Here is a 15,636-nt window from a genome sequence, read left to right on the forward strand (position 1 = left end):
TATGTTTTGGTCAGTTTTCGTACTATTTCATTTCATTCAGTTATAGACTTTTTCACGTTGGAAAGTCTATGCGCCCAGTTTACACTGTGCATGTGTAGTCGAACACGCGTACGCGTTTTGGTTGATTAATGCTTCGTTCGTTACAAATTTGCTTAAGTATTACTTGTGTCTTTGGTTTTCCCTACCCACCCACACCCTCATTTACTTAATACCTTTATTGTATTCAGTTACAGTATATTATTTTGTTGAATAAAACAAGTGCGGCGTTGCTAACTGGTAACAAACACAACAGTCCTAGATTGTTTTTTTTCTTTATATTTCAAATTAGTTAAGCAAATATTCTATTTTCGGAGGAGAGGAATGGGGAGAGAATGAAAGATATATCAGATTTTAATATAGTGTTTCTATAAAAATACCATTCATTGTTTTCATTTTTATATCACCATTTCTAAAATCAAATAGTACACAAATCGAATATAACTTTTGAAATACGAAATAAAGAGTAGGTCACTTGATTAAAAGAAAAGAAGTACAATTATAAAAATTTTAATATATCAGATAATTACAACTGCCTACAATCGCAATATTTCAACTTCCTATTTATATTTGTATAGGCCTATACTATCATCTTTCATTTACATGTAACATTTAAAGGGACTGATTCACGATTTTCCTCCAAATTTTGTTTTTCACTTTAAATGATCAATATCTACAGTCTAATATGTTTTGAAGGTTTCGCAAAAATAAAATTAAAGTTATTTATCGTGACAAAAGCTCATTATAGAGAGTTTATTATTTGTTTTGAAAACAAAGATTGAGGTGTATTATTTTTTACGAAGTTTTCAAAATAAATGGATATTGATCAAAGTTTATTATATATATCACATCTCATGTATACTTTAGGTAAAATGTGTCATTTAAAAGTTAAAATTTGTGATTGTACAAAATGAAAATGCTATAAATTACAAAATTAATGTTTCACTGGTTTGTTTCTTTACATAAAAAGACTCGAGTCTTTGTTTACATATACACAGAATCAAAGCTAAAATATTGCTCTTATCCTTGCATTCAGACGGTTCAAAATTTAGTTATCAACATTAAGTCAGATTTAAGTTTCAAAATTTTATACAATGATGTAAAAAAAAATTCTTAATAATTCAAATTGGAGTTTTAAATTTTATTACAAATTCAGTGTGACTTCTAAATGAGTTATCATCAAACATAAGTGTCTGCTATGTAGAAAAACCCCACGTAAAATACGTTAAGAATACATTAAAATTGCTCCGCTCTATCGCGCTTACATTAAACTAGTTTGGTTTGGGAGAGTGATTATAAAGAGCGAATAATTACGCTGTGATTTACTACATGAGTCATTCCTATTTTTAGGACGGTGGTTAAATTCTGTGAAAATTTATATTAAGGTATGACTGCTCACTGCCGGAACTGTTTCCGAGTAGTTCAGTACACCTAGAAGAGCCCTGTAACTTCAGATGCATTGCATGTGGATATCAATGTACGTATGGATTATTTATGAGGAAAAACTCATCGGTGATGGTGAATTAAGACGTGGAATATCGGAGGTCATTAATAGAAAAAATAACATAACAAGACTGCATCAGCTGAAAGCGTCGAGACGTACACTCGAGGACAAGCCGCATGTTTAGTTTTCATTAACAACTTACAGAATAAACCGCTCGTTTAGTTTTCATTAACAACTTACAGAATAAACCGCTCGTTTAGTTTCCATTAACAACTTACAGGACAGACCGCTCGTTCAGTTTCCATGACGCCGTCCTGGGGTTCTTGATTTACTGACCAAATGGTGCACGGATAAACTAGAAGTTATAATGATGACAATTCTTAAAGGAGACCTGAATCAATCGGAAAACGTCTCAATGGAAGCAAGTAATTAGCCGTGTCACAGCTGTGTCGCATGTTCCATCTTTAGCCATTGTTCGACGCGTTTTGTGTTCGTCACCCGGACATCTTAGGAAGACCGTCTGCTGCTCAGTGTGACGTCACAAACCTGATCTGTGTGATTTCTGTGTGAAGCATGAGATCCTACCGACTGACGATCACAAACCTGATCTGTGTGATTTCTGTTTTCACTTTTGTTACTCAAATCTTTATTCTCATCCATGGCCATTCTTGTAAGTATTTTATTTACGTATATTGTCTGATTTAGAATATCCTTAGACAGGGAGATTGTCTGATTTAGACTCTCCTCAGACAGGGAGATTGTCTGATTTAGAATATCCTAAGTCAGGGAGATTGTCTGATTTAGAATCTCCTCAGACAGGGAGATTGTCTGATTTAGAATATCCTAAGACAGGGAGATTGTCTGATTTAGACTCTCCTCAGACAGGGAGATTGTCTGATTTAGAATATCCTAAGTCAGGGAGATTGTCTGATTTAGAATCTCCCCAGACAGGGAGATTGTCTGATTTAGACTCTCCTTAGACACGGAGGTTGTCTGATTTAGACTCTCCTACAACTCTGTTGTCTTTGGTTTTTGTGTAACTTTGTCAGGTAGCAATAAGTACATTCTCTATTCTGAAGAAGCGTCGCCGTTAGAATGGTACCTTAAGCAGGGGCGGATCCAGGAATTACGGTTACAGGGGGCGCCGTTAGAATGATACATTAAGGACATAAGCGACGATTTTCAATAATGCATAGTTTTTTTTCATGATATTTTACGTACAATTCACTTCCATAGATTTCCTTTCTACAAAAATGATGATAAATTAAAACAAAGCATTTGAGGTATATTACCATGCACCACGTCTGTTTTAGGGCTACATATGTAGCAGATTTTGATAGTCCCTGGTTGTTGCAAGTAAAACGGTTTAACTCATGTATTGTGTACAGTAAGTTGTATAAATGGACATTACTGAATTTAAAAAAGTAGAGAGAAATTTTGTACATAATACATAACCACTGTACATAATACAAAAACACTGTACATAATACATAACCACTGTACATAATACATAACTACTGTACAAAATACATAACCACTGTACATAGTACATAACCACTATACATAATACATAACCACTGTACATAATACATAACCACTGTACATAGTATAAAACCACTCTACATAGTACATAACCACTGTACATAATACATAACCACTGTACATAATACATAACCACTGTACATAATACATAACCACTGTACATAGTACATAACCACTGTACATAATACATAACCACTGTACATAATACATAACCACTGTACATAATACATAACCACTGTACATAATACATAACAACTGTACATAATACATAACCACTGTACATAATACATAACCACTGTACATAACCACTGTACAAAAAACATATCCACTGTACATGACACATAACCACTGTACATAATACATAACCACTGTACATAATATATAACCACTGTACATAATACATAACCACTGTACATAGTACATAACTACTGTACAAAATACATAACCATTGTACATAGTACATAACCACTGTACATAATACATAATACATAACCACTGTACATAATACATAACCACTGTACATAATAAATAATCACTGTACATAATACATAACCACTGTACAAAATACATAACCACTGTACATAATATATAGCCACTGTACATATCCACTGTACATGATACATAACCACTGTACATAATACATTACCACTGCACATAATACATAGCCACTGTACATAATACATAGCCACTGTACATAACCACTGTACATAATACAAAACCACTGTAAATAATACAAAACCACTGCACATAATACATAACCACTGTACAAAATACATAACCAATGTGCATAGTACATAACCACTGTATATAATACATAACCACTGTACATAATACATAACAACTGTACATAATACATAACCACTGTACATAATACAAAACCACTGTATATAATATGTAACCACTGCACATACTACATAACCACTGTACAAAATACATAACCACTGTACATAATACAAAACCACTGTACATAATACAAAACCACGGTACATAATACAAAACCACTGTATATAATATGTAACCACTGCACATACTACATAACCACTGTACAAAATACATAACCACTGTACATAATACAAAACCACTGTACATAATACAAAACCACGGTACATAATACAAAACCACTGTATATAATATGTAACCACTGCACATACTACATAACCACTGTACAAAATACATAACCACTGTACATAATACAAAACCACTGTACATAATACATAAACACTGTACATAATACATAACCACTGTACGTAATACATAACCACTGTACAAAATATATACCACTGTACATAATACATAACCACTGTACATAATACATAACCACTGTACATAATGCATAACCACTGTACATAATACATAATACATAACCACTGAACATAATACATAATACATAACCACTGTACATAATACATAATACATAACCACAGTACATAATACATAACCACTGTACATAATACATAACCACTGTAAATAATACATAACCACTGTAAATAATATATAACCACTGTACATAATACATAACCACTGTACATAATACATAATACATAACCACTGTACATAATACATAATACATAGCCACTGTACATAATACAAAATACATAACCACTGTACATAATACATAACCACTGTACATAATACATAATACATAACCACTGTACATAATACATATTACATAACCACTGTACATAATACATAACCACTCTACACAATACATAACCACTGTACATAATACATAACCACTGTACATAATACATAACCACTGTACATAATACATAACTACTGTACATAATACACAACCACTGTACATAACAAATAACCACTGTACATAACCACTGTATATAACCACTGTACATAATACATAACCACTGTACATAATACATAACCACTGTACATAATACATAACCACTGTACGTAATACATAACCACTGTACGTAATACATAATACATAACCACTGTACATAATACAAAATCACTGTAAATAATACATAACCACTGTAAATAATACATAACCACTGTACATAATACATAACCACTGTACATAATACAAAATACATAACCACTGTACATAATACATAACCACTGTACATAATACATAATAAATAACCACTGTACATAATACATAACCACTCTACACAATACATAACCACTGTACATAATACATAACCACTGTACATAATACATAATACATAACCACTGTACATAATACATAATACATAACCACTGTACATAATACATAACCACTGTACATAATACATAACCACTGTACATAATACACAACCACTGTATATAACACATAACCACTGTACATAACCACTGTACATAATACATAACCACTGTACATAATACAAAACCACTGCACATAATACATAACCACTGTACATAATACATAATAAATAACCACTGTACATAATACATAACCACTGTACATAATACATAACCACTGTACATAATACATAACCACTGTACATAATACATAATAAATAACCACTGTACATAATACATAACCACTCTACACAATACATAACCACTGTACATAATACATAACCACTGTACATAATACATAACCACTGCACATAATACATAATAAATAACCACTGTACATAATACATAACCACTCTACACAATAAATAACCACTGTACATAATACATAACCACTCTACACAATACATAACCACTGTACATAATACAAAACCACTGCACATAATACATAATCACTGTACATAATACATAACCACTGTACATAATACATAATACATAACCACTGTACATAATACATAATACATAACCACTGTACCTAATACATAACCACTGTACATAATACATAACCACTGTACATAATACATAACCACTGTACATAATACATAATACATAACCACTGTACCTAATACATAACCACTGTAGATAATACATAACCACTGTACATAATACATAACCACTGTACGTAATACATAATACATAACTACTATACATAACCACTGTACATAAAACATAACCACTGTGCATAACCACTGTACATAATATATAACCACTGTACATAATACATAATACATAACCACTGTACATAATACAAAACCACTGCACATAATACATAACCACTGTACATAATACATAACCACTGTACATAATACATAATACATAACTACTATACATAACCACTGTACATAAAACATAACCACTGTGCATAACCACTGTACATAATACATAACCACTGTACATAATACAAAACTACTGTACATAATACATGACCACTCTACATAGTACATAACCACTGTACATAATACATAATCACTGTACATAACCACTGTACATAATACATAACCATTGTACATAATACATAACTACTCTCCATAACCACTGTACATAATACATAACCACTGTGCATAACCACTGTACATAATACATAAACACTGTATATAACCACTGTACATAATACAAAACCACTGTAAATAATACAAAACCACTGTACATAATACATAACCACTGTACATAATACAAAACCACTGTACATAATACATTACCACTGTACATAATACATAAACACTGTACATAATACATAACCACTGTACATAACCACTGTACATAATACATAACTACTGTACATAATACATTACTACTGTACAAAATATATAACCACTGTACATAACCACTGTACAAAATACATAACCACTGTACATAATACATAACCACTGTACAAAATATATAACCACTGTACATAGTACATAACCACTGGGCTACCGATACCGATATACAAAATATGGCAACAATACTATATCTTTATATACAGTCATCATACACTGTAATACTACGTCTATATACACAGACACACTACACTGTAATACTAAGTCTATATAGTCATATTACAATGTAATACTATGTCTATATACAGTCATACTACACTGTAATACTATGTCTATATATACAGTCATACTACACTGTAATACTATGTCTATATACAGTCATACTACACTGTAATACTATGTCTATATACAGTCATACTACACTGTAATACTATGTCTATATACAGTCATACTACACTGTAATACTATGTCTATATACAGTCATACTACACTGTAATACTATATCTATATACAGTCATCCTACACTGTAATACTATGTCTATATATACAGACATACTACACTGTAAAACTATGTCTATATACAGTCATACTACACTGTAATACTATGCCTATATATGCAGTCATACTACACTGTAATATTATGTCTATATATACAGTCATACTACACTGTAATACTATGTCTATATACACAGTCATACTACACTGTAATATTATGTCTATATATACAGTCATACTACACTGTAATACTATGTCTATATATACAGTCATACTACACTGTAATACTATGTCTATATATATAGTCATACTACACTGTAATACTATGTCTATATATATAGTCATACTACACTGTAATACTATGTCTATATACAGTCATACTACACTGTAGAACTATGTCTATATACAGTCATACTACACTGTAATACTATGTCTATATACAGTCATACTACACTGTAATACTATGTCTATATACAGTCATACTACACTGTAATACTATGTCTATATATATAGTCATACTACACTGTAATACTATGTCTATATATACAGTCATACTACACTGTAATACTATGTCTATATACAGTCATACTACACTGTAATACTATGTCTATATATATAGTCATACTATACTGTAATACTATGTCTATATATACAGTCATACTACACTGTAATACTATGTCTATATATACAGTCATCCTACACTGTAATACTATGTCTATATATATAGTCATACTACACTGTAATACTATGTCTATATATACAGTCATACTACACTGTAATACTATATCTATATACAGTCATACTACACTGTAATACTATGTCTGTATATACAGTCATACTACACTGTAATACTATGTCTATATATACAGTCACAATACACTGTAATACTATGTCTATATGTACAGTCATACTACACTGTAATACTATGTCTATATATACAGTCATCCTACACTGTAATACTATGTCTATATACAGTCATACTACACTGTAATACTATGTCTATATATACAGTCATACTACACTGTAATACTATGTCTATATATACAGTCATACTACACTGTAATACTATGTCTATATACAGTCATACTACACTGTAATACTATGTCTATATATACAGTCATACTACACTGTAATACTATGTCTATATATACAGTCATACTACACTGTAATACTATGTTTATATATATAGACATCCTACACTGTAATACTATGTCTATATATTGTCATACTACACTGTAATACTATGTCTATATATACAGTCATACTACACTGTAATACTATTTCTATATATACAGACATACTACACTGTAATACTATGTCTATATATACAGTCATCCTACACCGTTATACTAGACTTTAGACTTTAGATTTAGACTCTCCTTCGACACGGAGATCGTGTGCACTGTATTTTGGGAATCATACAAGAACGTTTCATATCATGGAGATAAAAACAATACTCGTTAGATTGATATATATTCTTTATCGCTTAAAACATTTGTCTTATCTCATCAATGTCATAAATACATAAAAATGACATTGTATGGCGGTGTACTAATTCAAGCAAACAACGGAGAATAAGTGCAAGACATAAATATTATATTTTCCTAAATTACAAAGTTCGCGTACATTATGAACACGTAATAATTGTTCAAATTTGAGAATAGATGGTTTTTGCCAATAATACTTGTTGATATATCTATGTCGAAATTCCTCGGAATGAGGGCAAATTAATATAAAGTGGTATTCGTTCTCTGTAATTTTTACAAAATTTACATACTCTATTTGCTCTAAGTATATTGTTATGGCGGCCTTTTTCAATTTCAAGATTATGAGAGGATAGTCTATTTCGACAAATGTGTCTGTTATACATATTAAGTATAGGTTTACAAAGGGAATACTGTAACGAAAAGTGATCAATAACTTTTGTAAATAATACACTTTGAAGAACAATTAATTTGTTCACCAAAACCTTGAACACACATATCAGTCAACCTCCTCAAACTGAATTTAGTTTGTGGTGTTAGTGGCGGAGACCTTTGGGTGAATTAATTTTGTGGTGTTAGTGGCGGAGACCTTTGGATGAATTAATTTTGTGGTATTAGTAGCGGAGATCTTTGGATGAATTAATTTTGTGGTGTTAGTGGCGGAGATCTTTGGATGAATTAATTTTGCGGTGTTAGTGGCGGAGACCTTTGGATGAATTTAGTCTTGTGGTGTTAGTGGCGGAGATCTTTGGATGAATTAATTTTGCGGTGTTAGTGGCGGAGATCTTTGGATGAATTTAGTCTTTTGGTGTTAGTGGCGGAGACCTTTGGATGAATTTAGTCTTGTGGTGTTAGTGGCGGAGACCTTTGGATGAATTTAGTCTTGTGGTGTTAGTGGCGGAGATCTTTGGATGAATTTAGTCTTGTGGTGTTAGTGGAGGAGATCTTTGGATGAATTTAGTCTTGTGGTGTTAGTGGTGGAGATCTTTGGATGAATTAATTTTGTGTTGTTAGTGGTGGACGAGTTTTGATATGTGTCCTCTGAATCGATTTTAAGACGGTGTCAATTTCCTTAATGCGCCAACTGGCAGCTGTGTTCTTCTTTTGTTATGAAAAATCCAATTATTTTGTACGAGCGTTGTTTTCGCTGAGTTTAACGACAAGTTAACCCTATCCTTTTATCCTCTCTCTCTCTCTCTCTCTCTCTCTCTCTCTCTCTCTCTCTCTCTCTCTCTCTCTGTGTGTGTGTGTGTGTATATATTGATAGAATAAGATTCTACACCCTGGTATATATATATATATATATATATATATATATATATATACATATATATATAATGATACAAAATATATTACAAAGATAAGATAATGCTGAGCGCCTATACAGACTCTACTTTACAGGTTACAATGCTCACTGCTACAAACTTTACAGTTTACAATGATCACTGCTACAAACTTTACAGGTTACAATGCTCACTGCTACTAACTTTACAGGTTACAATGATCACTGCTACAAACTTTACAGGTTACAATGATCACTGCTACAACTTTTACAGGTTACAATGATCACTGCTACAACTTTTACAGGTTACAATGATCACTGCTACAACTTTTACAGGTTACAATGATCACTGCTACAAACTTTACGTTTCCGTTGTACAGTAACACGAAAGTAAATGTATTTCTGTTCAAATTGTTTAGTAACACAAAAGTAAATATATATCTGTTCAAAATGTTCTATATATAAAACTAGAGTAAATGTATTTCTGTTCCCGTGTATATTCCTCTCGTATCTGTGATTATGTGTGTGTCTGATGTATATATCACATCTGTGATTGTGTGTGTGTGTCTGATGTATACATCATATCTGTGATTATGTGTGTGTCTGATGTATATATCATATCTGTGATTATGTGTGTGTGTGTGATGTAGATATCACATCTGTGATTATGTGTGTGTCTGATGTATATATCATATATGTGATTATAATTATAATAATAATAATGTGCGGCATTTATATAACGCATTATATAATTTATAATTACTCTAAGCGCTTTAACAATGTAAAATTGTAAAACATGATAAGATTAATCAGAGCATAAAATACAACATCCAAATAAAATAAAAAATTATGTGTGTGTCTTCATAAGACTATATGTTATTGTAGATGGCGTTTCGGAATGCTCGGGACAAGCAGAAAATGTCAGAGATCTCGGTTATCAGCCACGCGTTTCATATCGAGACTTTCTTGATACGGTATGTATGTAACATGCAATGATTAACCGAGAATATGTCTACAGGTACTACAAAAATTAGTGATAACCCACATCCACGGATATACTCACAATAGTGTGACCTAGATATGTCTCATTCCAATAGTGTGACCTAGATATGTCTCATTCCAAGATGATATAAAGAGTAAGATTGAACTTTAGCAGTTTGTTGCTAAGATGACCTGAACTGCAATTCACCTTTAAGCATGCAATTTTTCAGATAAAATAGAATTTCGACCATATACGTATTTGTTGTACCAGACGCTTGTATCAGTTCAATACGCAAGTTCTGAGTTACCCAAAAGTTATTTCCCTTTGTCGAACTCTTTCGCATTTTATGACGTATGGTGGGTACACAATGTATACATTATATCGTAGACTGGCATTGTACATAACGATTACGTACGATTAATGTAAGAAAAGCGTAACTTTTGTTTATATCAATCACTGGTATGCATATTCTGTCCATATCAAGCATAATTTGTTTGAATAAGATCATCAAATTGGCTATTGAATCATTATTCGTTTCCCCTTCTACATGAGTGACGCTTTCATCAAAGAAAGATGGCAATTAACAATATTTGTTTGAGCCATTTTGATATCTAATACTCATAAACTCACTAAAGTTGCCTTTTCCCTGAGATAGGATGGTCTCAGAAACTCTGGATATCATCTTTTAAAAAATAATACAACGATAGTAATTAGCAAATGTACCCACTGTCATCATATTTTACGTCATAATTTACGGAAGAGTTCGACAAAGGGAAATAACTCTTGGGGGAACTCGGAACTTCCGTATTGCATGTTTGATAGATAATTAACATGCAGCTAGTACCTGCTCTATATTACGTTTTTACGGTAGTTCAATGGCAGAACGTTCACTTCGTTACTGGAGGGTCGTGCGTTTTGCGCCCCGCTCATACCAGGGCCGCGTCAAACATTGTCACTGACTTCCTCCGCCAAACGCTTGGCATTTAGAAGTGAGGGAATTTGACCTTAGATACGGAGGTTCCGTGTCGTGGCACGCATTGGCACGCTAAAGAACCCTCACCGCCACGCTAAAGAACCCTCACCTCCACGGTCCTGATTGCTAAGCATAGTTCTAAAGTGATACTTCGCCTACAGCTGGTGACGTCTAAATATGAGTGAAAAATTCTCGAAGCAATGAAAACACACAAATACTGTTATACAGTGTAAAGAATACTACCATGTTTCAAACATTATAGCCTGGGTTTTTATGCTACCATGTTTCCAACATTATAGCCTGGGGTTTTATGCTACCATGTTTCAAACATTATAGCCTAATTTATTATGCTACCATGTTTCAAACATTATAGCCTGATTTTTTATGCTACCATGTTTCAAACGGTATAGCCTGAGTTTTAATACTACCATGATTCAAACATTTTAGCCTGGCTTTTTATACTACCATGTTTCAAACATTATAAATTGAATTTTTATACTACCATGTTTCAAACATTATAGCCTGGGTTTTTATGCTACCATGTTTCAAACATTATAGCCTGGCTTTTTATTTCATTTGTGCGCAGCCGTCCTCGGATCTGACGAAACTTCCTTCCGGCTGGAGACAGGAAGCTACCATATTTAATAAGTTCCCAGAACAGAAGCGTAAGTCAGCATGTTACATTATAGGATTTCAAACTATTCTCTTAAAAGGGCATTATCTGTCATTTTGTCAACAAAAATTGAATTCAATGAAAATTGCTCTATATAATATATTTCAGAAATAACACAGGTATTTGATAATTCAGGGCCGTAAATTACATGGAGGCGGAGGAGGCAGCTTTTTGAGCCAAAAAAAATTAAAATTTAAAGTTCATTAGAATTTATGTTGTTTCCAATAACTAAGAACATGATACCTCCCTTAAAAAGCATTCCAAATCTTTCTTTTAGAATGAGTTAGTCAAGTAACATCTTAGAAGGCCCTAGAATCAAGGATTTTGCACGAAACGTGTTCAGTGTGCACAAAATGTGCTCAGCGTCTGGGGGCCTGGGTGGCCCCCAGACCCCCGCCTAATTTCCTGCCTCCTCCAAATTGAAGGTTAATTTACGGCCCTGTAATTTCAAACACTTTAACCTCAAACAGGCTCATGAATATGTAATTTTGATGATTGAATAATTATTGTCTTGCAAGACCATAATTCTTCCATGTATATTTCTTTACATTAAAAGCAGTTATCTAACGTGGTTTTATTAGGTTTCTCTTGTTTTTGTACAAATTAATGCTTTATTTGTCATTAATATACATGTATATTCCTAGCCATTGGGAAATTTTGAGAAGAAATGCTTGCCATCATTTTCACAGCTAATGTCCCTTTAATAAATGATGATGATGATGATGAATAGTAACGATGATGGCATTGACGACGACGATGATGTTGTTGATAATGATGATGGTGATGATGATCACATGATGATGATGATTTCAGGTTTCTTGACGATAGGAATCCCTACAGTGAGAAGAGTCGGCGATGAGTATATAATGAACACGATCAAGTCAATCGTGAACTTCACAAAGCCTGGGGAGTTGAAGGAAATTTACATTGTGATTTTTCTGGCAGATTTTAATGAAACTTGGTGTAAGGACATTAGCAAGAGGATTAATGAATCTTATTGGAGTCTTCTCCACTCCGGGACTCTTGTCGTGATCCGCGCCTGGGAAACGTTTTATCCTGCGTTAGACAATCTGAAACACACGTACAATGATAATTACGATAAACGGAAATGGCGATCTAAACAAAACGTGGACTATTCTTTTATATTCCTGTACAGTGAGAACTTGTCCACATATTACATTCAAATGGAGGACGATATTTTCACTGTGCCAGGATATTTACAGGTGATTAAAGATTATATTTCAGAATTTAAAACTCCGTGGACGTGTTTAGAGTTTTCAGAACTTGGATTTATTGGGAAATTATATCATGCCTACGACCTGGGAAAATTGGCCAGAATGGTGTTGCTATTCTACGAAGAACAGCCGTGTGACTTTACATACATGTACTTTAATATTCAAATGCTACAATTTAATAGATTAATCCGCCGGCCGACAATATTCCAGCATATAGGCGTCCGTTCATCTCTTCCAGGCAAAATCCAGCCACTAAAAGACAGGTATTTTGACAATTTAGACAAAATATACAAGGGGGACAATCCTCCCGGGAAAATATACACCAGCATGGCGGTGGAGCCTTCTTTTACGCCGGAAATGGCGTACAGCTGGGAGCCGGGCTATTTCTGGAGTAAGGGGAATGGACGCGCCAGTGACTGGTTCACATTGGTTTTCGATGAGCCCCAGAAAGTTGACAGCATCGTCATAGACACAGGGTCACGTGAACACCCAGAAGACAAAATAGAGCGCGGGAAATTACAAGTTAGTTTGAGTTTAATAGGTGTGTCTTCCTTTCAACCCAAATGTACGAACGATATTTTCCTGGGATATTTTGAAGATGGAGATATTAAAGTGCACAATCTAACATCAACTTTAGGACCATTCAGAATTCATTGTATGAGCATTATTCTCACGGAAAACCAGAACTGGTGGATAATTATCAAAGAAATTGCGATATTTGTTGCGACATGAATTATATTATATAGGCAAAATAAAAACAAATTTGTACGTCAATCATGATTTCAAAGTTAAACATGATTTGTGTGTAGCAATTACAAATGGCGTGAAGCACCTTAAGCAAGCGAAACTTTAATAAGCGCTGTCCGGGGGAGCGTGGACGATGGGTAGTTTTGTATCGTCCAGCCCTCGTACTCCACCTTGATCCGCCACTGACGTATCTCTATACAAATAATTGTGTACACGTATCATGCATAAAATAATTGTACACACGTAGAATGCATAATACGGATGTTTTGGGATTTTTTAAAAAAAATAAAAATGTGAAGATAACGAACAGTGATCAATCTCATAACTGTTGTTATCTATTACAATATAATTCAACACCATATCCTAAATAATTCATAAAAATATATAAGAAAACAATGTAACCGGAAGTGAATGGAACGGAATGCATTTCTCACACCAACCAAAGTTCTATATTGACCTTGGACGAAGGAAGCACATATTTGAGATATGAATTCAAGGATATGCTCAGAACCAAAACATTGACACAGATTAAAGCTGTATGACCCGATGTTCATGTATCATTTTTGTACATAATTACTTTAAAGCAGATTAATTACTTTATAAAGTTATTAACTTTACCTTAATTACATGCTTGAATACATCTGCATGTAAAATAAACCAGAGGATATTATTTAAAAAGTAAATATAGTGTGGTACATACATAAATCATCCCATAGATTATACAGTGGTAGACGTCTATAAATAGACCCACGTGCGTCAGGGGAATCCCAACATGATGTATTGCCTCATACGCAACTGTGTAGTTTTAAGGCTGAAAGAGCGTAAAACAACGAACTACTAAGAGGTATTTGATATTTTTATTTCTTTTAAACTTATGACACGGTACTGTTGTAACAAAATACACAGCTTTACACAGATAAGACCACCGATGATCTGAAAGTTTGAACTGGTCACGTGACTGTCACTTGAAATGGCAGAGTGACGCGGTTATTTGTAAACATCGATTTAAAATCAAATAATTTTGGTTAAAACAGGTGAAATAATGTATGATATGTCATACAGCCTCATAACTACATACGTGCGATGATTTAATAGCGTTTTTACGAGATGGAAAAAAATTGTAATTCGGACCATACAGCTTAAAACTCAATAAATATTAGGAACTTAG

At 33.2% G+C, this 15,636-nt stretch overlaps 1 protein-coding gene across 4 annotated transcripts; it reads left to right on the forward strand.

Annotated features, from left to right (window-relative positions):
* Positions 1–1,351: 1,351 nt before the first annotated feature.
* On the forward strand, positions 1,352–14,495 carry LOC125666503 (alpha-1,3-mannosyl-glycoprotein 4-beta-N-acetylglucosaminyltransferase C-like). Of its 4 annotated transcripts, XM_048899663.2 has the most exons (4): positions 1,352–2,150; positions 10,744–10,832; positions 12,400–12,478; positions 13,300–14,495. In XM_048899663.2, the coding sequence occupies exons 1-4, from the start codon at positions 2,054–2,056 to the stop codon at positions 14,451–14,453; spliced, it is 1,419 nt and encodes a 472-aa protein (XP_048755620.2). In that variant the 5' UTR covers positions 1,352–2,053; the 3' UTR covers positions 14,454–14,495. The 4 variants fall into 4 exon arrangements, with proteins under 4 accessions (XP_048755620.2, XP_048755623.2, XP_048755622.2 ...); XM_048899666.2 differs by lacking the exon at positions 10,744–10,832 and having other exon boundaries at positions 1,383–2,150; XM_048899665.2 differs by lacking the exon at positions 10,744–10,832 and having other exon boundaries at positions 2,134–2,150; positions 13,131–14,495.
* Positions 14,496–15,636: the final 1,141 nt, after the last annotated feature.

Source organism: Ostrea edulis, chromosome 10 (genome assembly GCF_947568905.1).
Source record: "Ostrea edulis chromosome 10, xbOstEdul1.1, whole genome shotgun sequence".
NCBI classification, from domain to species: domain Eukaryota; kingdom Metazoa; phylum Mollusca; class Bivalvia; order Ostreida; family Ostreidae; genus Ostrea; species Ostrea edulis.